The sequence below is a fragment of the Perognathus longimembris genome, chromosome 11, assembly GCF_023159225.1.
Source record: "Perognathus longimembris pacificus isolate PPM17 chromosome 11, ASM2315922v1, whole genome shotgun sequence".
NCBI lineage: Eukaryota > Metazoa > Chordata > Mammalia > Rodentia > Heteromyidae > Perognathus > Perognathus longimembris.
Window position 1 is genome coordinate 8,398,733 of NC_063171.1, and position 24,652 is coordinate 8,423,384.

Consider the following 24,652-nt stretch of genomic DNA (forward strand, 5'->3'; position numbering starts at 1 on the left):
TAGTGACTTCCTGTAAACAAGATGTGAAGATGAGCAGTAAACAGCCAATTTGAATAGACCAAGCTCTAAGGTCAAGTGAAGATCAGGATTATCTCCAGGGAGGAAACTGTGGCCATTGTAATACTAAGCACAATTGGTCCTGTCAGGTCAGCCCTCAGCATTCCAAGGGACAGATAATGGCATTCCAATTCTCTAAGGCTGACCTCATGGCTCTGCATTTATGGGTTTCCACAGTGCCATAAGTACAGAACTGATGGGAAGGACATCAGATCCCAAACACCCTAATCATTGAATGTTCCATAAGCTCAGAGGAAAACAGGCACATAAACCTGGTAGGGTCTGTTCTTTTAAAAGAAAGGTTTATTCCATAGGTGTTCAGAGAAAACTCTCCACATTCCTTCCACTTCTCACATTTAGAGAGATGGTATATGGAGTAAGTATGAGGCAACGCAGAACCCTGAAGTGTCCTTGTGATGACACAGGGGACCATCACTCCAAGAAGCTCAGTTGAACTGATTTGAACTCAGTTGAGTTGGCTGTGCAAGTGATCATTTCACTAAGATCCATGATCCTTTCCAGCTTTGTTTCCTAGTTATTGTTTTCTATATCACTTGGCATTACACTTCTTTGAACATTAGTTATCTAGTTACAAACAATAATGTGAGCATAATATATTACATTTGGTAAAACATTTTGGTTCCATCATTAATTCAGCTTTTTAGTCAATTATTTGTTCACTCAACAATATACATTTGCCACATACAAATAAATACTTGAAGTACTCAGAGTAGGTTGATTGACAATAGACACATATCGCTCCCCTTGTGGGGGTGACATCCTGTCACATAAAGTGAATAAGTTAACAAGCAAATAATTAAAAGTTTAATAAATAAGAGAACACTGTACACATTGAAGCTGATACACACTCTGAGGGAAAGTGGGCTTCTGTGAGGCTGTAAAAGAGAGTGGCAAGGGTAGCACTGGGCAGGCTCTGGGGGGAATAGTGCTGAATATCTTCACCAAGAAGCTGGCTGTAAGGAGCTTCAGAGGAGGAAAGGAAAGGAATCATGGGCATCAGTAAAAAGTAAATTTCAAGAGGGAATCCCAGCCAGGGAAAAGCCCTGTGATGGAAAGTGTCTTCTTTGGTGTAAACTTAGCTTGGAGTCTGGGGCAGTTGGGGAAGAAAGAAAAGAGAAGCTAGAGGTGAGAGACAGAAATAGGGAGGGGACTGGGGTTCAGTTCCTCTAGGACCTTAGAACTCACTGTTAAGAATTAGCTGGAGGCCACTGCAATAATATCATTGTTTGGGGGCACAAATGCCTAAATCCAGCAATGGTATTGGAAATTAATGTGAGAATGGCAGACCCAGCCAGGAAAGGGAAGAAATCTGGGAATTTGGAAGTCAAGCTGCCATCACAGTAGCAGAGTGGTTTGAATTGGTCCCACTCCAAGCACCTTCAAATGGCAGGGTCTTAGGCCTGCTGTTGCTGAGGGGTGGGATGCAGAATGACAAAGTCATGAGATGGTGGTCTAAGCAACAGACTGAAAGTGGTTTGTCATCCACACAGATGGAGCAGCATTAATATTTTTTTGCAATAAGGAGATTCAGAATGTTTGGGTTTAGACATATTGAGGTTTATATGACTATTTTGAAGTCAGTGTGCTTATATAAAAAGCTCACATTTGGAAGAAGGCATGAGGAAGGTCTGGAAGTAGGTAGGATTTTAAGTATTTTATGGCAATATTCTACACATACAGAGGGAATTTTGGAAACCTTTTGGGAATTACAAAGTGGAAGATAAAAGGTCCTAGCTGAAAATGCATGAAAATTGGAAGATTAGAATGCAAAGGATGAAGAAAGACTTGTAGTGGTTTGATGATTGACCTAAACCATGCTAAAACACACAATGTGATGATAAGACTCAGGGAAATAAGACTCATGGAGACCATGCAGAATGGGCTATGGGTTACATAACAGGAAGAAGAACAGTCTAGGAATTAGGGATATTAGATTCACAGTAGTGCATTTCATAACACTCAAAAATAGTTACAGAATGAGGACAATAAATACTTCAGTATGGTGATAGGAAACATAAACAACATAAAGTAATAGTTGTATATTGATTTGTGAAGAAATATAAAGCTTAACAATAAGAGGTAAAGAGCAAAGAAAGAGAAAGCAAGAGATAAAGAAGAAATAATATCAAATGAGGAATATGAGAAGGAAAAGATTCAGAATTATAGATTTTATTTGGAACAATATCAGACTGGTTGGAACCAATTAAAGAATTTCCATAATTTCAATGCTGAGAAGACTAAGGCAGGAGGATATTAAGTTTAAGGATGCTTGGATTGCATAATGAGACTGTCTCATAAAAGAGAATTTCCATATCTAAATCTTAATATACAGAACATTAAGGATGAAAAGGCATGAACAAGAGTAGATGTTCAGAAAGCAATCAATATATAGCTAGTTTTGTAAAAGATAAACCATTGAAACATATATGTAGCCATCTACAAATAGTTTTCTGAGTCTGCCCCATTTCCAGAATTATTATACTCTATTCTTCCATATGCAAATATTTTCCATCTTCTCTTTTGTCCTTATGGGATAACCTCTACCACAATAACAAAGTGCTGTCCCATTGTGGCATTTGTTCTGTCTTCATACCCTGTGCTCCACTCAAGGTCTTTGTCAGAGCAGCAATGCATCTTGAGAATGCAACTTTAGGGCCGGTCATCTATAACACCACAGGCAAGGTCAAGAAAATCCCTGGATGCCGAATCTTCACCTTCTACTTCTGTCATAGGCCGTAAGAAAAGAGGAGCCATGTCACATACAAAAAAATAGGGCCGGAGAACACCAGAGAACACTTGGTTGAATGTGTAGATGTGTGATCCATCTGAGACGTTGTAAAATGAGATTTCCCCAGCTTCATAGTCTAGGAAGATGCCCACACAGCGGGGCCGCTCTGATTGGAGAAGAGGCACGGATGGGGAGGCCAGGACCATGTACTCATGCCCTTTCAGCAACCACACGGCCCAAACGCCATGCTCTGGGGATGGTGTGCTTTCCCCCTTCCTGGGCACTGTGTCTTGGCAGACTCCTAACCCCCACTCTGCTCTTTTTCCCACCACAACTTCCCAGTAGTGTTTCCCGGATGAGAAACTCTGCAGGCCCAGGACACAAGGCCATGTGTCAAATCGTTCAGGATTGCTGGGGACATCTCTCCACAGCTCTCCATCCTGCACACTGCGCAGATCTGCGGTCAAGAGGAGGCTGGGATGAGCGGTGGAGGGATCAAGCTTTACATCAACTGTGGAAAGAATTGTATCCCAAATCAGAAGGTATTATGAAAAATATAAGAGCTTTTTGTTTTCTTGTAGTGCTGAGGACTGCTTCAGTCCTACCAGTGAGCTCCAATTCCAGGTGTAAAAGTAGTCTCAGATTTTCTCACTTTTCTCTTTCTAATAATGCCTAGAGAAAGGCATACAAGCATTTCACATGGCAATTGGCTGATATTTTCCTTATTTTCCAGTTCATTCTATGATTATCTCTGCTTTTCCAGGTATTGTTATTTTCCTCAAATGCAAGTATAGTGATTGACAAAATCAGAAACCAACTAAACAATCACATAGATTCATTTGGTCCATATACTGGATATCTGAATACACATAGTACAATATCCCATATGTGAATATTTTACTAACAACATATAGGGAATTTTAATTCATCTGAAATCTATTACTCAAAGTTATAACATGATGATTGGCAGAATGCTAAATTCATCCCATGTTTATATTCTGGTATTATTCATCCTCATAACTGTGACATTACATGACTAAAAGTGATGTTACTCTGGTCACAGTGAACGACATGGACTACAGCATCAGGCCCATTGATGTAACTACATGCAGATTATCTGGATGCCTAATTCCTATACTATTAGAATTTTTCTCAAGTATTCCAATAGACATTTTATATGAAAGGTATACTTGCCAGCTACTTTACAGTTTCATATAGCCACATGATTCTTTAGCCAGTGTTAACTGGAAGCCACACGGCTGACTTCAGTATGAATTTGTTTCAAAGCACTGCACAATTACTGTGTTATTTTTAATATATATTTTGTCTTTATCCTGTTTCCCAACATATGGCTCTTGGGGTAGCATGGTCATCTCTAGAGGTAAGAGTGTATTCTTTATGTCAAGCAGATGACTGGCAGCTGAGCTCCCTAGACAGCCTTGGGATAGGGGTATTTACCAGGAAAATCAACTCTGAGATTCTAGAGCTGAACCTTTTAGTCATCTATCCCTCTGAGGAGGACCTGATAGGCCAATGACTTAGTCAATCATTCCTACACAACGAACCTCCCCTGAAAATCCAAAAGAATTGAATATTTCTTGATAGATGAAAACAGGGAAGTTCCTGGAAGGAATGGCAGCTAGAGATAATGGAAGTTCCCATCATCCAATCTTTGCACCTTGCATCTGGATGTTCATGTATGCTCTCTATTCCATCCTTTACAATAAATGAGTACAAGTAGTTGTTTTTCTGAGTTCAGTAAGCCAGTCCAGAAAACTGGATCTCAGGATGGAATCAGGAGATATGTACAAGCCACAATCTGTTTATCATTGACATATGAATTTGGGGAGACATCCTTATGAGATAGGCACTTGATCTGTGGGACCTGTTACATCTTCACATGTATGGTGTCAGAATTAACATGCATTAGGCACCCAGAGAAATCTATGGAGATCTCATCAGTGCTTGATAAGATAAACCTACACACATTGTGTTGTAGTGACCATGGTACTGGGTTTAGTGAAATACGAAAGGGTGGGGTGGGGAGAACTTGTTTAGCTAGGTAACAATGGTCCACATGTGTAATCTTAGGTACCCAAGAGATGAAGACCTGGAAAATTGAGATTTCCCAGCCCAGGCAGATAAGTTCACCAAACTTCACCTGTAAAAATCCTTTACCAGAGGCCTGGCCCAAATGGTAGAAAGCAAACTGAACCAGCTATCTCAAGGCCTGAGTTCCATCCCTGGTAAACACACACACACTCACACACACACACACACACACACACACACACACCTGCCCGTGCAAAGGTGGGTTGCTTTGTGTTTTGTTGTTATCAGTTTGTTCATTTTGAGCTTAAATGCTTTTTTTTTTCTTTAATGAAACTCTCCCTTTTCCATGAGTACAAGCACTAGGTCAGTAGTTGAATAAAGAGTTGGATCTCTTTCAGAATGAGAAAACACCATACAGAAGCCCATGCATGCTGGGAGTAAGAGTAATGTTCTCAAAGTAAATCTTGCTGAGTTTTGCCTCTAAGATTTTGGGCATGCTTCTTGTCACTTTTCTTCTGCCTACGATTGGTATATAATCAACTGTAATAACAGCCAAACCCTAGGAAGTAGCATACCCTAGCCTCCAAGATGCAGCCTACCTTGGAATTTTCTCAACATATCCCTCATCCCAGGAATGCGACATACTGTCTTCAGCTCCAGGGGGATGGTCTCTGGATCCAGCCGAGTGACAGCTGTACTTCTAAAAGAGCATAGAACCAACAAGTGTCAATATAGTTACCTACCAACCTACAACCTACTTCATGCCTACAAAGCTCTGATCAGTGCAAAAGAAGAAACATACCTGGTCAAGGCATCTCTCACACCCTGAAAGAGAATAATGAACAGGGATGAGTGAGATCTTTAACTGCTGCTGGCAGTCAGAAGGAAGGGGTATACCATATTTCTTTAGAGGTTAGTACAAGTTGTTAATATTTAAGATAAAAATTTAGGGGATAAAGAATGGCTGTTCATTGAAGTGAAAAGAAATACACTACAATTGAGCTCTCTCATAAATCTCAATGTATATAATCATAATTATTAGAACAGAATAAGAGTACACAAAATTGAGGTTAATTCCCATGGAATCTACCAAACTGATTATTTTTTGAATATATAAGTTCTGTCAATTGGCTAATATATCTAATGACAAAATTAGAGTTAAACTTTTTTCAGAACTTATTTGAGGAATAGATGTAAATGTAAATATAAAGTACTATCTTTAGTATCTTTGTAAAGAGAACTTCAGATTGATAATTCTTTGACATACCACACAAAAGCTACTCCTGTGTCTTCGAAAGATAAGAATAAATTAATCAATCACATCAACATTTTATCTCACAGTAGGTAAACAAATAAGTCAATGTGCTACATCTCTGCTCTGTAAAATTAGCAGTCAGATACACTTTGACAACATAAAAGCAAGAAAACAATTAGTCTTATCCTATATAAAAATGATAGGCCTCAGTCTCAGGTAATATAAGTCAAAAGGAGAAAGGAGGCTATAAAAATAAATATGAATTATGAAGAATGTAGAATATATTCCCCCTGGTAATTATATTACTATTTTTAAAATATTTGTGTGGTACAAAGGAATAAGGTGTTATTTGAAATAAAGTGAAGAAAGGCAATGGATGTTACCATTGAAAAATATTAAAGCCCAATGCGAGTGATTCATGCCTGTATTCTGAGCTATAGAAGAGGCTGAGTTTCTAAGTATAATGGTATGAAGTTTTGGCAAGAAAGCCCATGAGATTCCTATCTTCAATTAACCACCAAAAAGTAATAAATGGAGCTGTGGCTCAAGTAGTAGAGTGTCAGCCTTCAACAACAACAACAAGAAAAAAAAAAAAAAAACAAGAAGAGCACATATACTGAGTTCAAACTCCAGTTCTGGCACAAAAAAGAAAAGAGTAAGAAAGAGAGAGAGAGAGGAGGAGGTGGTGGCAGTATGGATAAAGAGCAGGAGGAATTGGAATTTCTACATTTATTTTCTGCCTTCAGTATGTAAAATTAATTTCTTTTAGATCATTTGCCTTGTTTGTTCATATAGAGACAGTGATACTGATGACACTGATTATACTATAATTTAAATTTTGCTTACACATAGATATGTTAGAGATAAAAGGAGACAAAATAAAAATACTCTGGAGGTCAATTAATGAAGGAGGGTATGGATTCTATGTTGAAGTTCCCTGAAGTAGTTATGAGGATGGGGAACTAAGAACAAAGCCCAGGTAGGTTTCTGTGGCAAATGGTCTGTAAATATACCACTGATCCAGCAACAACTCAGTTTCCACACTGACTTTAGATTTTGATGTCTTTATAAAGGAATTTAACAAACTTTTCCTTTGTTATCCTTTCTACTCTGATTCCTAGGGTAATTTTGCAAAGCTTCCTGATCTTAAATCTGAGCATGAAAGTTTCAAGCTGGACAATAAAGCACACATTTCATGATTAATATTGACATGGTTTGTGAAAGGCTTTTCAGAAGAACATCATTAAACAACAGCAAGTATCACCTTGGCAAATAAACTGCTTCTCAGCCAGGTTGAGGTAGCTTTTCTTATTTCTGTATAAGTTTTCAGGAATCTTCAAATGATTTCTACAATCATTTGATTTTTTAAGCAGTTAGGATTTCCCATGTTGCATATGAACTATCCGATCTCTAGAGTGCCTTTTGACTGGCACGAGAATTTGGCATCACATAACCTTGGCAGTAGGTTCTAGGGTACTGTTTTCCTGAGAGCAAGGAGGCTTAAGTGCTTGTTGGTGTACCCCAGGGCACTCGCTTCTGGGTCCTTAGCTGCACATCTATCTGAACCTCTGATCCCACCTCACCTCCAGCAGACCCAGGGCTGGCCGCTGGCACTGCTGCTCCAGCTCCTCTGCCAGCTCTTTCAGGGCCTTGTTCTGCTGGACTAGCCGGCTCTTACTGTCCCGCAGTCTCTGCAGGGTCCCGCGTTCCTCCTCCTCCAGCCTCCTCAGCTGCAACTGTTCTTCCTGGGCCAGGAAGCCACGGTGCTTCTCAAACTCCAACCTGAAGCGCTGCCTCTGCAATTCCACTTTCTCCTGCATGACACGGTAGATAGACCACGTCAGTCAGCAAAGAGTGAGATATGGATCTGGGCTTCCTGCCTGCAGACAATGGAGTAAGGCAAGGTCCCCTACCCAGATCCCTCAGGCCTGCAGTTCTGTGGACTGAGAAATAGATTTTAAAAACATACAGAAGCTGGAGGCTTTTGACAAGGGAAGTGTCCTTCAGAATTGCCAAACTCAGAGTCTGACAAAGTTTGACTCAGTTCCCATACTGCTGTAGACTTGGAGGCAAGTACACACAAGGTTCAAGAATGTAGGGTAGGGCTGGGATGTAGCTCAGTGGCAAAGCGCTTGCCTAGCAAGTGCAACATCCTGTGTTCAATCCCCAGTACAAAAAAAAAAAAAAAAGAAAGAAAGAAAGAAAGAAAAGAATGTAGGGTATTTAATACCTGTGTTTCAAAACACAGTGACTGGCACAGGGTAGACACCAATAGAAGTTACTGTTCTTCTACTGGATTACTGGTACAAATACTGAGCTATGCAGAGAGATTAAAGAAACCCAGATATGTAAATGTGAAAAACATACTTAGATTAGATAACAAGAAGCCAGCCATTCATTGCTGTTCATTGCAGAGCCAAGACAGAAGTCATTGTTACTTTGATCACTTTCATGGTTAACTTCAATTTACTATCTTGGTATTTACTCATATCTCACATCTACAGTTTCTGTTCTAGACCTAAGGAAGTCTGTTGCTACAAGGTTACTGTCTAATTTTTCATCTCTTGAAATAAGAATACAGGAGGCCAGTTTGAAATAAGAGGCAAATCGCCTTTCCAAAATCTCTCCATAGTGAATTCTCTGCTCTGACTTTAATCCTTACCATTTTTCAATTTCATTGAAAGACAAAACCACCACATTTTAAAACCCAGTATCAGTTCTCTCCAAATCTCTGAAGACAATATTTTCCTCAAATTTTCCATTCCTGTTATCTTTTATGACATTCTAAATCACTATAATCTGAGTCTTTTACTAAAATCACAGGACTCTGATCCTGGAGTCTGATTTCTAAAAGATGAGACACATGTGAATTATATGCATTACTTGTCTATATTGGTGGTTATACTATAGAACAGTGGGTCTGTGTCTCAGTTTGCTGGAAAAAGTGTGGTGAGACCGCTGGGGCACAAGAAATGGTTTTAGGAGAAGAGATATTCTGAGTTAATCATCCCTTCACACCATCCTGTTTAGTGCTACAAAAAGGCTTTGCATACAACAGAGACAAGGTTTCTCATCCCTGACCTTGTTACATTTGGCTCCTATGGGCACATTACTGATAGTGAATACCATGCAGATTGACCTTGAACAGGGCTCTGATTATTATCTCAATGTGTATGATATACCCATAGTACCTGTGTACAGTTTCATAGTCTTACCACTACTGACTGACTGGATAATTTTCTAGTGTGGGGTGTGGTAACTGTCATGCACATGGAAGGGTGGTTAACAACATTCCTGGCCCTATACAATAGGCAGAATCACATTATATCTCCCAGAGATATGATAATCAAAACTACTTCAAGATACTGCCAAACATCTGGGGAAGATGGCAAAACCACTCCAGTTTAAGAACTACAGAGGTGTGTGTGTGTGTGTGTGTGTGTGTGTGTGTGTGTGTGTGTGTGTGTGTGTGTGGTGTGCACATAAACATGCATATGTATAAATGAAAATGATAAGAAGAAGGACTAGAGATGCAGAAAAGGAATATTTGAGTGGATGACTTGAAATAAGATTAAAGTTCTGATTATCTTCCTATGCGTGAGATGATTACTATTAGGTGTGCTACATCTGTTGCAAAGTCATGTGATAGTATTACACTCATTTAATCTATTTCTTTGTTAGATACAATACCAGGTCATAGGGATACAGCAGTGAGTTTAGATAAAATCAAGATAGTAAAGCTGTTCATTTTTAGTTTAGACTGGATAATGTCAATGCATATGCAAAACATAAATGTAAGAGAAGTGAACAATATAATCTGAAGAATAAGATGATAGAGGATGGCACTGACATGTTTATTGAGCAACAAAAAGACTTGGTTCCTCTACCCAGATAATCATCCTGAAACCCCAGCCTTTTCTTACCTTCCAAATGATAGTCCTCTTCCCCACACTGGCCTCCTGTGTCAATGATTCTTCCATCTCTTTTCTCACATGTTCCAGAGCTATCTCGAGCTTTACCTTTTTGGAAAGAAAATCCAAAACCATTGCAGGTACCCTCACTCAGGGCCTAACATCCCCTAGCAGATAAAATGTTTCTGGAAACATGTAAAAATAATATTAGGTTAGGAGACAATGGCCCATGCCTGTAATCCTAGATGCTTGGGAGGCTGATATCTGAGAATATTAGTTCAAATACATCCTGGGCAATAAAGCCCATGGGACACTTATGTCCAATGAAACCACCAAAAAGTCAGAGGTGGAGCTGTAACTGAACTTACAGAACACTATCTTTGAGCTAAAGAGCTCAGAGATAGCACCCAGGCCCTGAGTTCAAGTCCCAGGAACAGCGCACACACACACACACACACACACACACACACACACACACACACAAACACACACACACACTATATATAGAGAGTTAAAGAATTCACCACTAAACTGAAAATAAATCTATTTGAATATCAAATACAATGATTCATTTGAAAAATATTTATTATATCATGTAAAGCTGTAATCAAAATGTTATAACTGTGAAAATGAAATGAATTTAAAAAGATAGAATAATGCATATATTATATTAACAAGATAGAATATAAATAAGATGTTGAAAATTTAATAAGAAACACAATTTTAAAGTTATTTAAATATTTAATAATATTTCAATTTTAAGATGTTTTTATAGTTAGAATATAAAACGAGGTAGTTGTAAGAGAAATGTTTAGTAGAGAAAACATTGCTGCAATCCAAAAGTGATATAGTTTCCTATAAGTAAAGTGCTTATTAATAATAGCATTTGTATTGGAGAAGAAGCCTTGATGAGTAACATTTCAGATAATATAAATATATAAATAAATAAATAGACCAGATGTTGAAGATTTTATAAAGAAATAAAAATAATGACAACAAAGTAAAAATATAATAATAACAATAATACCACAGAAATTCCATTGCTCATCAATCCTAGGACCCTTTTAAGAGACAAGTGTTTGTATTATATTTACAGAGAATATCTATAAAAATACACAGATAAAATGTTTTACTAGAAAAACATAAAAATTCCATCAACACAGTGATTAAAAAATTTTATGTGCATGTCAATTAATTTTGTTTATCTATTATAGAGTTTCACTTGTTTATTGTTGTTTGCTTGTTTGTAGGCAGGTCTTATTACATAGCGCAGGCTGGTTTTGAACTCACTTTTCTCCCTTGCCCTACAGAGTGCTCGGGGTATCAGTGTTCACCACAATACCCAGAACATCATCTAATTCCAGGCATATATAATACTGCACTCAAATAATATTAAAGTAGACATTTTCTGTACAATACTTTCAGGATTTCTAGAGGTAGAAACATAATTTATAAAATCTAGCCACTGATGATCTAGTAGTGCCTGTGTTTTGAAGACACAGAAATCAAGAATGAAAACCAGGAGTTATACATCCAGGAATGCACAGAGAAATGGAATAACCAATTCTTATTTTAAAACAAAATAAATAAATATTTTAAGGAGGCTAGCATTTGCAGTGTTGGTGGCATTTGTCTTGCTATTCACAAAGAACACATCACTTCTTAATACTTGTAAAAGGAGAAAAGTTCTCCAAGACTCAAGAGCGAGTGAGCAAAAATGGGAGGGGAAGGAAATGTGCCAAGTGTGGGTCAACAGTGATTAGGCGAGTTTTGCTGGATCTCATGTTTGGTTAGGATAAGAGAAGTAGAAACATAACTTAGGGTCCTGGGACATCTTGAAGATAGACTAAGAAGCTGAGATAATACATGTTTGTTACTTAATTGAAAACACTGAAAATATTGAAAACATTTAAATTATTACATTAGACATGTTCTTTATGGTACTTTCAGGATTTAAGCAATCAGAAACATAACATCTAGCTGGAGAGTAAGTATCTAGTATCTGAATTATGAAAAAAAAAAACCCACAAAAAAACGAAAACCAGAAAAGAAGAGTTGAAACCAAAGAAAAAATTTTCAGGAAGGTATGGAGAGATGATATACCCCCAATTCATAAGTTAAAAAAAAAAGAGAATAAACACATTAAGAAAGCTGGAATTTTCCATCCATTCAAGTATGCTATAATTACGTTGTTTTAGTATGACAGTAGATTGAAGAGGACTTTGACCTCTTTTGTTTTAGTAGGCATTTCAGAGGCTGGGGATTTAAATGTGTTTACATGTAAACGTTTGAGGCTCTCTGGTGTGGGTAATTCTATATAGTTTCACAGATGCCACATTTAGGGGCCAAAGTTGCAGTAGAGACCAGCCCTTCACAGAGGATGTTTAAATCTCGAATTCTCCACCAGATCTTTTTCAAGGGACAGAGGCATAAGCACACTTTAAAGGTAATCAGAAACCACACCAAGTCAGATGCTGCTCAAATGCTCAAACTTCAGGTAGCAACTCAAACTTTGGTAGCAATATTAATTAAAGTAGAGCTAAATACTATATAAAAAGAATTATGCAAAGTATTGTGTAATTAAAATTATTAGTGGTGGAGAGAATGATGATCAGGATGCACTGCACTCACAAATTGACATGTTGAATAAAAGTCTTGTGCAACTACTTAATGATAATATGATAAATGCTAAAAAAATTTTTAAGAGAGTTTACACTAAAGTTGTACCACAGTAACCTCATAGCTTCGGATCCTCTCCAATCATGGGACCCAGAGTTTGAACAACAGGAAAAATAAGACCAGGTGAAATTAAGGGGGAGGAAGAGTTGTGTGGACAATTAAAACTGACAAGTGCATCTGTGCTTCTGAGCTGAGTTTTCAACCCCCGGGTTATCATAAACATTGGCAAACCGAACCCCAGTGAGTTGTTAGAGAAGGAAGGAAGTGGGCACGATGAGAGCGTGGGTGGGGGGAGAGAGCGTAGAGTTATTTAGGAGACCCAGTAGTGTGACTTTGTCTCTAGCTGGGGCAGTATTTCCAGATTTCGAGCTTGGACCTTTCCAGATGTCCCCGTAGCTTGGCCAAGAGCACACAGTATCTCTCACCTGGTAACACCTGGCTGCCTCCTGCAGCGGCACGGTGCTGTGGCCCCGGTGCTCTGGGGTGGTGTCGCAGACCCAGCACAGCGCCACCTGGTCCTCCTCGCAGAAGCGGCTGAGGTCCTCGCCATGCTTCGGACACTGGCGTGCCCGGGAGGGCCCGGCCCCCAGGCCGAGTCCCAGCTGCCGCACGCTGTCCACCAGGCTGGCCAGCTGCCGGTTGGGCCGAAAACTCGAGGGTTTGAAGGGGCTCCGGCACTGCGGACAAGCGTAGACGCCCCCTTGTGCAATCTCGGACTTCTCGCAGAACTCAGAGATGCACCTGAGGCAGAAGCTATGACCACAGTCCACGCTGATCGGGTCCTGCAGAAAATCCAGACACACAGAGCACCTAGCCTCCTCGCGCAGCCGCTCCCCGGGCGCACCCGAGGCCATGGCCAGCGGCCTCCCAGGCCAGGACTCACTGACAGCCGCGCTGCTGCCCAGCGGCTGCACTATCTCGCTCAGGGTCTGGCACAGAAGGGAGGAACCTCAGGGCCTCAGGAGAAGCAGCCCCGAGATGGGTTTTATCGGCATGCTGGCTGAGCTCCAAGAGTCCTAAATGAGCCACTCCTGGTGAAAATGTACAACTTAGACATCCTCAACCACAAGATAAAATCAACACCCAGCACTGCTTACCAACTGGGGGGCTGAGTACTTCCTTTTTTTTTTTTTTTTTTTTTTTAATTTTAGAAGACAGCAGTTTCACTGGAGTAGAGTATAAAACAAAATTTAAATCATTTAAGGTGAAATGTTAATGAAAGTTTGGGTTACAACTTTAGACATTTTGAAGTTTAAAGTTAAAATTAACAAAATTTCCCAGTTTCCTAAATTTACAAGATTTTCAATCAAACTAGTGAGGCTATACACTGATAGTCCACCATGTGTACTTGACCTTGTGGGTATAGAGTTGCCTCTCAAAGTAAATCTAGGAAGTGAGAATATCTTCTGGAGTCCCGACCTTGGAAAGGAGCTTCAGGTTCTGCAATCTTACTGTCAGTAAGTTTGGAGCACAGCTGAGCTCTTTCCTTCCATGTATGTTGGACTATTCTTTTGTCTTCTCATGGCATAGTCATTATTAATTTGTTTGTTTATATGGAATACTCATTTTTTTCTTATTTGTTTTCTGCAAATCTTAAACTTTAAAATATTTTTCACTTATTAGTTCATTATAAAGAAATAAGGCACCATCTGATGGGAATCCCTGACTCCACCTGTACAATATTGATAATAACAATATGCCCAGTCACAATTCTAAATGTAATAAATACCTGATCCGTTTCAACGACAGACCTACAATGACTAAGCATTTCCTAGTTGCTGCAAAATATATTTTGGAAGTGACAAGTTTGCAAGCTAATATGTGTGCTAGAAGAAATAATTTGAATATGGCCTAATAGCACTGTAGGGATTTGAGCCAGAAGCAAGATGATTGGACAAAGGATGAATTCAAGGCTGAACCAGGATGAATATGGTGAGCTCAGCAATGCCATCCATGAAATAATCAAGTTCTGCCAGATTCTGTCATCACAGCCACAAGTAACTAACTGTGGAGGAGTTTGAAGTGATGGTGAGCCATGCTTCCTAGAAGACCTGTGTTTGTGGAGCTTTGAGATGTAGCACTGAGTATTAAAGGCATGAGCATGAAGAAGAGCTAGATCATTTATCAATGAGATTTGGGCTGAGTTGAAAGAGATCAAAAAAAAATCAGTCAAACAAATAATTATGAACTAGTAACTGGGAGAGCACCTCTCATTAGCTATGCAAGAATATATAGCAGAGGAATCTACTCAGACTGGTCTGCAGACCAGAGTCAGAGTTCAGAAAGTCTCTGAGCTGCACTGAGGACTGAGTGTCAGCTGACAATTAAGCAATCCTCTGTCCCCGGCTGTGCAGCCAGAAGATGCAGAGAATAATACTGTGGAGAGAATATGCAAGATGTATCCAGATGATACAGGATGATTTGGATGGCACAGATTCACTTGCAGGGGAGAGCAGACTTATGACTCAGGCTGCGATATGCCCTCTGAGGTTCAATGGTCTTTGCTATAAGTATAAATCTTGGCCTGGAGGTTTGGCAGGGAACTGAATCCAAATAATCTTGATGACAATAGACCAAAGGTTAAGCAGATAATTGAAATAGATTCTTTAAGAACAAGCATGAATATGAGCAAAATGTTCAAGATGAAAACAAAAGGGCAAAGGACTTAAAATTTTGAAATGTTTCCAAGGAACATTTTTTTCTTTAACGGAGGAGGAAGTTTATAACTTAAATTGTGTTTTCTCAGGATCTCTCTAAAGTGAATAAAGCACAACTTTGTGCTCAGCCAGCCTCATCTAATGCCCCAGTCTCCTTGCTCCCACTTTAGCCCCACCACGTGGCACATTGTCAAGCTACATAGGTCCAAACATTTCAGTCCCTCTACCAGCCTCCTTCAATAGTTTTCTCTACTTGTGTTCTACCTTCTCTTATCTTCCATTAGTTTGTTGAAATATGAGCCCCATCATTCTCTAAATATTGCTCTTCCTTCTCCTTCTTAACTTTTTGACATGGTGGCATTGGGGTCTTGAACTAGGTTCTTCTCGACATTAGTAATTACTTCCTTACCATAAGCACTTTTGCTCAAGACACTCAGCAATCTTTGGATATAAGTTTTGTCACCGCAGGGGGTGCCCCAGTCTCTGGGCCCCACAACCTAATTCTCATCCCACTTTACAATGAAGAAAAAAGAAAGGAAGGAAGGAGAGAAAGAGTGAAAAAGAAAGAGAGAAAGAAAAAGAGAAAGAACAAAAGAAATGAAAGAAAACTACAGTTTCAAGAGCAACTGACTCAGCATTGTTCTTCCTGCTTGTGGTTTTAAAATAACTTAAGGTTGTTTTCACTACAACCACCATATGCTGCCATACTTCTTTCTTTCTCCTGTCAGAAATTAGACATTACAAATATTTACAATTTTCATTTTAAGTGTGCACTTTAGTGCTTTAAGTATACTTAGATATGATGTTACTATCCATAAAACTCTTTCATCTTGTACAACTGAAAGTTAAACAATAAAACCCTTCAACCTAGACACTAGCATTCTACTCTCTATTTCTATGATTTAAACTACACCCAGGGACCTTGTATAAATAAACTTATATGATACATTTTCATCTTCTGATAACTGATATATTTCACTGAGTACAATGCACCTGCCATTGTGCATCATAGCATATTGTAGAATTTCCTTCACATCTAAGACTGACAACATTTTATTGTATATATGTACACCATTCTGATTACTAACTTTTCTTTCAATGGACATGTTACTTGCTTTAAATATTCTCAAAAATTATGTCTATCAGTACTTATAAACATGTGTATACCAGTACCTGCTTTTAGTTCTTTTTTTTTTTTTTCTGCTTTTAGTTCTTTTCTTAGTATGTGCCCAGGAATGTGAAATGGCTGATTCCATTTGTTCTTTCTTTCCTTTTTGGCCAGTCCTGCAGCTTGAATTCAGGGTCTGAGCACTGTCCATGGCTACTTTCACTTCCAGCCTTTTCTGTATATGTGGTGTTGATGAGTTGAATCCAGGGCTTCATGCATGTTGTGCAAGCACTCTATCACTGGGCCATATTCCCAACCCTATTCATTTGTTATGGCTTATGGAGCCTCCAAGCTATGTTGCCTTACCATTTTATATTCCCACCAGCAGTCTTTCTTTTTCTCTTTCTATTTATTCTCTCCCTCCCTCCACCCCCCCGCTCTCTCCCTCTCTCTCTCCCTCTCTCTCTCATTTAACTGTCAGTCATGGGGTTTGAACTTAGGGCCTGCATGCTATCCCTGAGATTTTTTTGCTCAAGACTAGTGCTCTTCCACTTTGAGCCACAGAGCCACTTCAGGTTTCCTAGTGGTGAATTGGAAATAACAGTACTGTGAACTTCTGAACTAGCTTTGAAGCCTAATCCTCAGAACTCAGCCTCCAGAGTAGCTAGGATTACAGGCATGATCCACTATCACCCAGTGAGTTGATATTATCTTTTTCTGCATACAGCAAATACATACAGATTTCCTCCTTTGGATGTACACAGAATAAAATTTAGGGCCTCATGCTTTCTGGATGACACTCTCCCACTTGAGCCTTGTCTCTCATCTTTTTTGCATGTATTTTTTTGGTAGGGGCTCACTTTTTGCCTGACTCAATCTTTGCTGTGATCTTCATGCTTTTCCTTTCTTTCATCACCAGATATGACAGGTACATGTCACCATGCCCAGCCATTGGTTAAGATTGGATCTTTTAGAAGTTTTCTTTTTTCTGGCCTTGAACTAGGTTTGAGTCACCAGATGCAATGAGGGATTGACTTTTAGCAACTAAATCCATTTATGGAAAATCAACTTTTCTTTGTCTACATGCAGAGGCAATATCTATACTAATAAAGCTGAATTTATATTTTCTCAATACACTGTCTCTCAAACGTAAAAAAAAATTTTGTCTAAAGCTGTAGAAAATTCTAGAAAACATTGGGTATTTGCAAACCAAAGGATCCTCCCATGTCCAGCTATCCAGCTGGATACAATGTGAAGAAATTATGACTTTCTTTCCACAAGTGTGAGAGAAAATTTATATGTCATAGGATTTGAAGGCTCCATCATGCTTCCCTCTGCAAACATCCATACAGTAGAAGGTCTAGATTGGCATCTGGTATTCATTACTCATGCAGAAGAAACAGTCCATAAATGGCATTTTAATGTTTTCCCTAAAATATGACAGGAGCAAAGTCCTTTGATGGTAGTTAACAGGAAAGGTACTTATAAAAGTAGCCAAAATGTAGGTTGTACACTATGACCCCAACTATGTATATTCCTGTATATGGGAGATATAAATTATTTAGAAGAAACATACCACTTGCCTAACTCAGGATAGGAAATTTCAAAAGATATACTATTGTCTATATTTCTTTCTATTTTCAAATTTTCTAAGAACTACACATAAATAATATTAATTTGAGCAATGCCTATTAGCTAAACTATCAATGAATAATAAATTGCACAGTGTATATCATTAAATTATTCATAAAATCTACTGATGTATTTTAGTGCACAAATGAATCCTAGTCATTGGAAAAGACAAGTTTGTTGAGTGAACCATTTAAAAGTAAAAACTGGGCTGGGGATATGGCCTAGTGGCAAGAGTGCTTGCCTCGTATACATGAGGCCCTGGGTTCAATTCCCCAGCATCACATATACAGAAAACGGCCAGAAGTGGCGCTGTGGCTCAAGTGGCAGAGTGCTAGCCTTGAGAAAAAAGAAGCCAGGGACAGTGCTCAGGCCCTGAGTCCAAGCCCAGGACTGGCAAAAAAAAAAAAGTAAAAACTACCTATTTTGGTATTTTGTTGATTAAATCATGTTTGGTATTCTAAAAGAGACTAATTTAAAACCACACATATTGATAAACACTTCTGATCAGAAAGCTTTATATATATTTAGATAGGTTTTAGTATTTTATAAATGGGTTGAAAATATTTTTTCATCTTCTAAAATTGTAACTTATATTTCCTCTTATATCTATCTATTATGTTTTCCTAGGTAAACAAAGATATTTGCACTTGGAACAAGCTTTGGTATACATTTATTTACTTGAATTACTGATGAAGTTCATGGACACAAATATTAAGCCACATCTTTAATTCAGGTGTGATGGTGAAATACTATTCAACCAAAATCAGTTGTTAGATCTTCATTCTCCATAGTTTACTCACTAATGGCCTACATGCTTGATTGAAAAGAAAATTCTTTGGAAAAATTTTAGTTTCATGGAATTAGGATAATTTCTAAGTTAAAAAATAATCCATTTCTAAAACAATGTAACAATACCAACTCTCCCAAGTGTTTCATTAATGCTAAAACCTCAGTGGGCAACACTGAGCCTTGGAAGTTTGATTACAGAAACATATCTGGGGAACATATTCTCAGGAGGTCTAGGTCCTCAAGAAAACCAAGGTTAGTGAAAGTGCACTCTGTTTTCCTCAGCATCAAACACAAGCACAATATGGCTCTCAGATCTCTCTGTGGATCCACATACAGGATTTGGGTGAGGGTGGGTGATACAGAAAAGGGATCAGGGACCACACAGTGTCTGGATGATGGCAACAGAGTCAGACCAGGGAGACTCATGCATGGAGAAATCCAACATGGTATGTTGTCATAGCATCAAAGGGCATACCTTTCTATTTGGGGCATGATGGTAGATATTGGATTCTAAAGTTCCACAAACCTCAGTGGAATATTTCTCATTTTAGAAGAAATTTTAGCCTGTGCAGTTGCTCTATCTATAGGGTAGCAGTAGTTTATCTTACTTAAATTGTTTTGCAAGGATATAAAACAAAATAACAAAAATAAAGTAACCAAAAATCATTTCTCCAGAAATCAAAAGTCTATGTATTTTACAATGCAGAGTGGCAATGGAAACAATATTATGGATTCTGCCTACTTCCTATAATTGAAACAAAAGCTACAGGATTGGATCTGAAGTTAACTGGTTGTCCTGGCACTGAAGCAAACAGCACTTGGGGAGGCAGATTATATTTTCAACTCACTGTAATTAAGACAATTTCAGCAGTGATTACTGAAGTAGTGAAGGTATTCTGAGTATTTAAGCAATGGATGGAGATGAACAGATCAGCTTCCTTGTAAATTTGTGTGATGTGTCCTCAACCTTCATCAATAATTGCACAAGGCAGCTTTGCCTTTGAGTCATTCATTGTTCACATTTAATTTAAATTTGGCCACTGCTTATTTTGACTTGAATTCTACTTAAAACATATGTGACATCCAAGGCAAAAAGTACCATTGTTCAAGAAGCAATTATTACTTTAGTGAGAAAATTCATATCATAGCTGTATCTTAAGAATTCTTCGATCATATTTTCTTCTTTCAGGACATATCAATTTGTGTGGTTTAAATAACTCATCACTTGGTTGTTTCTTCTGTGTTTTAAAGATAAAACCTTTGTAAATTATTCTGATGTAAACACTACTTTTGCCTTGAATCCTGTAGGAAGTGTCCTGGAGAATTTCACTGGAACAGATAAGCAAAGTGAGAAATGAGACTGTGGAAAAATGTCCATGCACAATACCTAGAGAACCTACATCTGTTAAAGTCACAGGCTAGAAAAATATAAAGGAAGCTAATGCACGCAGAATGCAAAAGGAGAATAGCAAGCCCTGAGGGAAGGACCCAGAAAGTCATGGAGGCTTTTTTTTTTTTCATTTTCTTTTCCCTTTGTAAGCTTTATTTAAGATAATTAGTGATGTATAGTTGAACACACATGAAATATTAGCTATTTTTTTCCTGATAACAAAAATATTCACCCTAAGATGTCATCTTCATCTATATACATATTTAGGGTCACATGAAGATGATTTACCTGGTGATTTACTTATTCATAAGAAGAGAAATCAATTGACAACTAAATATAAGCCACAGCACAGATGAAAACCTAAGTGGCAAATGAGCGAAAGAGTTGGTTTCTAGTGGATAAATAAGCTGAAAGTCCCAATGTTCTACTCTCTCATTAGGAACAACTTACATTGTATTGATATTCACTGTGTAAACTATCTGTGCCCTGGGTCAAGTAAATACACAAGCTGCAAGGGGCTTTTCCCTGATCTAAGCAAGAGAGTTTGTGGCACTTTTTCCAAAGAACAAGTGAAGTTGGTGGTGAATAGGGATCAGACTACAACCTAGCAAGGTTTTCATGTAGACTTGTTGAGTATGCATAAAGATCTACAATTGGGTCTGAGAGAAACAAGAGTGAAATTCAGGTTTCCTGGGGTGAGCAAATGGAAGAATGGAAGGTTCATTAGTGGGTGGGAGGGGGTTGATGGTGACGGCAGGCCATGGAGGAGGGTAATAGACAAGCCAGGGCTGCTGGTGATGTAGCTTCTGTCACACGAGGAGTGGAAAGCATATTACAAATGTGAGTATGCATCCAAACAAGGAAGCTATTCGTGCAAACCTTGAAGTCAAGCCCAGTATATAACTTGGCAGGCTATGAACCAAGAGAATTTAGAAATCAAAAGAGTAAGGTTCTGAGTTCTATCCTCAGCACCACAAATAATTCTATAATAAATAAGTAAGCAAGAGATTGTATGAGACTCTGAAGGAGATGAATGGATGAGAAATTCAGCCCTGAGAGATGAAAGTTTGTAAAACCAGGTTGCCATGGCCTTGGTGAGCATGGGGTCACAATTCCTAAGTAGCCAGTGGGTCTAAAACTTAGTGAGCCCTGCTGTCAATCCCAGTGACAAATCAAGAAAGTTAGCAATGAGGACACATAATGGGCGGTAAAGAAGGATGGTAAAGAGCCATTTTGGAGCAGTGTTGAGAAAGAACTGTGGAGGAAAAATAAAGCAGAGGAATGACAACCAGAGAGGCAACAACTTTCCAAAGGCAAGGGATCTAAATGCAATCAGAAAAATAAAACCAGAATTGAGGAGAGAGTAACATCTTGATCTTTTTTTGGTATGTTGTTTGAAAGGCATAGAAAACTAACCTCTTGGAAAACAGGGAAACACAAATATCAGCAGAGGCCATTATTGACTCCAGGGCAAGAGATATGAAATATGAATGTTCTTGCAGAACCTCAAACTCAGGTCAAGGACCTGTCTCAGCCCTGCTACAGAGTATATGTTCAGCAACATGAAAGAATCAGATGCAGGCACAATGGTAGGAAGTAGTAAATTCTCCGGTTGGTACTTGAGGATTTCCTCATTGAATGATGTTATGTTTTCCAGTAAAATGGGTTTGTTGCTTAGGAACAAGAATATATTTGAAACCTCAAAAGCAAGAACAAACAATATAGTCACTGAAGTGACTGGAAAAATGAATAATTGGGGAAATGTGGAGTGGTTGTTCTGCAAGAACTAACAAAACACTGGAGTTTATTATTGAGAATGTTAAAGTGGCAGCATCTTTGGTGGATTCATTTCACAATGGGCTAGAAGCCCATGGTGGAAGATGAATGGTAACCTTATGAAGCCGTGGTTGACAATGTTTAATTAAAAGCACAGGAGAGTTGACCTATTGAATGTGAATACACATTAGAGGGTAACAGATGTGGCTGAGTTTGAGAACATTCTTTAACTGGAACAGACAGATATGTCTTCTATATATGTACTGTTTTTGTAAAGCCTTATTACCACAGTTACCTTTTAAGTTTTTAGCTTCATCAAGTATAATGAACAAATAAACATTGTATATATATTTTAGGTATATAATTTGATTGTTGGATACATATATATTGTAAGATTAGCTGTCTTAAATACAGTTAGCAAATGTAACATCTTAGAAATAATTTCTGTTTTTTTCCTTTTTCTATTATTGGATTACATATGGTCTACTAACCATAGTCTTTCTTGCCTATCTTTAGATCTGAGACTTCTATATTATATAGAATCTGAGAAATGGAGCTTGCTAAATCTCTTTCTAACATCTAATATGTATCTTCACCAGGTTTCCCCCCCCCACCCCCAGAATATGATCAGATAGCTGAGTATACTAGAGCACACCTCTAATCCTAGTACCTGGGGACTAAGGCAGAAAAATTGTGAGATTGAGGTCAGCCTGATCTATATATTGAGATTGCATATTAAAATGCATATATGTAAATATACACATACATATATTTGTATAAAAAAGGCTGATGATACTGTGCACAATTGACCCTCCAAAACATGGTACATGAAAAATCAAACCACTAAACAAATTGATCACTGAATTTCTAAGTATTACCAGTTATAAACATGTTAAGTCTTTAGTATTATACTTTTCAAAAGTGTTTTCTTCCCCCAGCAGGCAATGGAACCAAAAAATATATCTACTGTCACTGAGTTCCAGCTCTTAGGATTTCAGAATCTTCTTGAGTGGCAATTCCTCCTTTTTGCCATTTTCTTACTTGTCTATTTCCTCACCATCATGGGGAATATGGCCATCATCACAGTGGTGTGCCAGGATCCACGACTGCGCTCACCTATGTTCACATTCCTCACACACCTGTCCTTTTTGGAAATCTGGTACACTTCCACCATTGTGCCCTTCCTGCTGGCCAACCTAAGATCCTGGGGTCACGCCATCTCCTTCTCTGCTTGTATGACTCAACTATACTTCTTTGTGTTTTTTGGTGCTACTGAGTGTTTTCTCCTAGCTTCCATGGGATATGACCGGTATCTGGCCATCTGCCACCCACTCCACTACTCCTTTCTTATGAGTCCTGACACCTGCACCACATTGCTGACAGTTTCCTGGCTGACCGGTGTGGGAACAGGCTTTCTGCCTTCTCTGATGATCTCCAAGTTGGACTTCTGTGGGCCCAACCAGATCAATCATTTCTTCTGTGACCTTCCGCCACTAATACAACTCTCCTGTTCCAGTGTTTATGTCACTGAGATGTCCATTTTCATCTTGTCTATTGCAGTGTTATGCATTTGTTTTATTCTGACACTCATATCTTACATTTTCATTGTGTCTTCCATACTGAGAATCCCATCAGCTTCTGGCCGAATGAAGACCTTTTGTACATGTGGCTCACATCTGGCGGTTGTCACAATCTACTATGGGACTATGATCTCCATGTATGTGCATCCCAATGCACACCTGTCCCCTGAAATCAACAAGATCATTTCTGTATTCTACACGGTGGTCACTCCATTGCTGAATCCAGTGATCTACAGCTTGAGAAACAAAGACTTCAAGGAAGCTGTTAGGAAAGTCATGAGAAGGAAGTGTGGCATCTATGGAGCTAGAGTGAAAGGAAGTTTCTATTAGATATGGAGAATTTGCACAGGATGTTTGGGATTCAAATGCAGGGAAAGGGGAACCCTCGGTTCAGAGCCTTTATTGATTGATATTGTTGGGATGAATTGAGTTCTACCAACCAGAGTGAGATACTTTATTGATGGTCTCTTACCAACCAGAAGATAAATTGCTCTGTTTAGAGGCAATTTTGTTCCTACTTATTTTCTTCTTTATTTGATTGGAATCTGTACAATCCTAGTGTCTGGTGATTTCCACCTATCTTTTTCAGATATTTCAATAAGATTTATTTGTTATGTCTACAGCCTTATGTATAACGATTATGTTCTTTTATGTACTGATACATGATGTGCCTTTTATAAGATACTTGAAATGATGTTTATTTGCATTACCACCAGTAAAAAGAAAAAATAAGGATTTTTAAGTGCCAATAATTTTTTATAACTTAGACTTCAATCATTTTTGTTCAGTCATTTTTTAAAGAGGCAGAGAAGGAAGAAGGGAAGGAAAGAAAGGAGAAATGTATTGGAAGGAGTGACTCCAGAGAGAGAGGTAAGGGCTAGATTATTCTCATCATTTAATGCCCTAAAAAAATTGTTGGATTCTTGTACTAAATCTCATTCTTGCTTAACTAAGAGACAGAAAAAAATGTTGGATTTACTGTAGTAGCTCACCAGGTAATTTGCTTGATTTTAAATT

At 38.5% G+C, this 24,652-nt stretch overlaps 2 protein-coding genes across 2 annotated transcripts; one reads left to right on the forward strand and one right to left on the reverse strand.

The window, feature by feature from the left end:
• Window positions 1-1,594: 1,594 nt before the first annotated feature.
• Window positions 1,595-13,629, reverse strand: Trim58 (tripartite motif containing 58). Its single transcript, XM_048357367.1, has 6 exons — window positions 13,129-13,629; window positions 10,037-10,132; window positions 7,697-7,927; window positions 5,661-5,683; window positions 5,458-5,558; window positions 1,595-3,317 (listed from the first exon to the last, which is right to left on the reverse strand). The coding sequence occupies exons 1-6, from the start codon at window positions 13,555-13,557 to the stop codon at window positions 2,728-2,730; spliced, it is 1,470 nt and encodes a 489-aa protein (XP_048213324.1). The 5' UTR covers window positions 13,558-13,629; the 3' UTR covers window positions 1,595-2,727.
• A 9,370-nt stretch (window positions 13,630-22,999) lies between these two features.
• Window positions 23,000-23,965, forward strand: LOC125359857 (olfactory receptor 11L1-like). The gene has a single exon (XM_048357728.1). It carries the CDS (start codon window positions 23,000-23,002, stop codon window positions 23,963-23,965), a length of 966 nt encoding a protein of 321 aa, XP_048213685.1.
• Window positions 23,966-24,652: the final 687 nt, after the last annotated feature.

Bases quoted from the DNA above. Each gene is read 5' to 3' on its own strand.
- Trim58 (XM_048357367.1), bottom strand. From the start codon at position 13,557: ATGGCCTCGGGTGCGCCCGGGGAGCGGCTGCGCGAGGAGGCTAGGTGC. The intron at 10,133-13,128 runs GTGAGAGATACT...CTTTCCAAAAAG, and splicing joins AGGCAGCCAGGTGTTACCAG to GTAAAGCTCGAGATAGCTCT. The intron at 5,684-7,696 runs GTGAGGTGGGAT...ATTCTCTTTCAG, and splicing joins CAGCCCTGGGTCTGCTGGAG to GGTGTGAGAGATGCCTTGAC.
- LOC125359857 (XM_048357728.1), top strand. From the start codon at position 23,000: ATGGAACCAAAAAATATATCTACTGTCACTGAGTTCCAGCTCTTAGGA.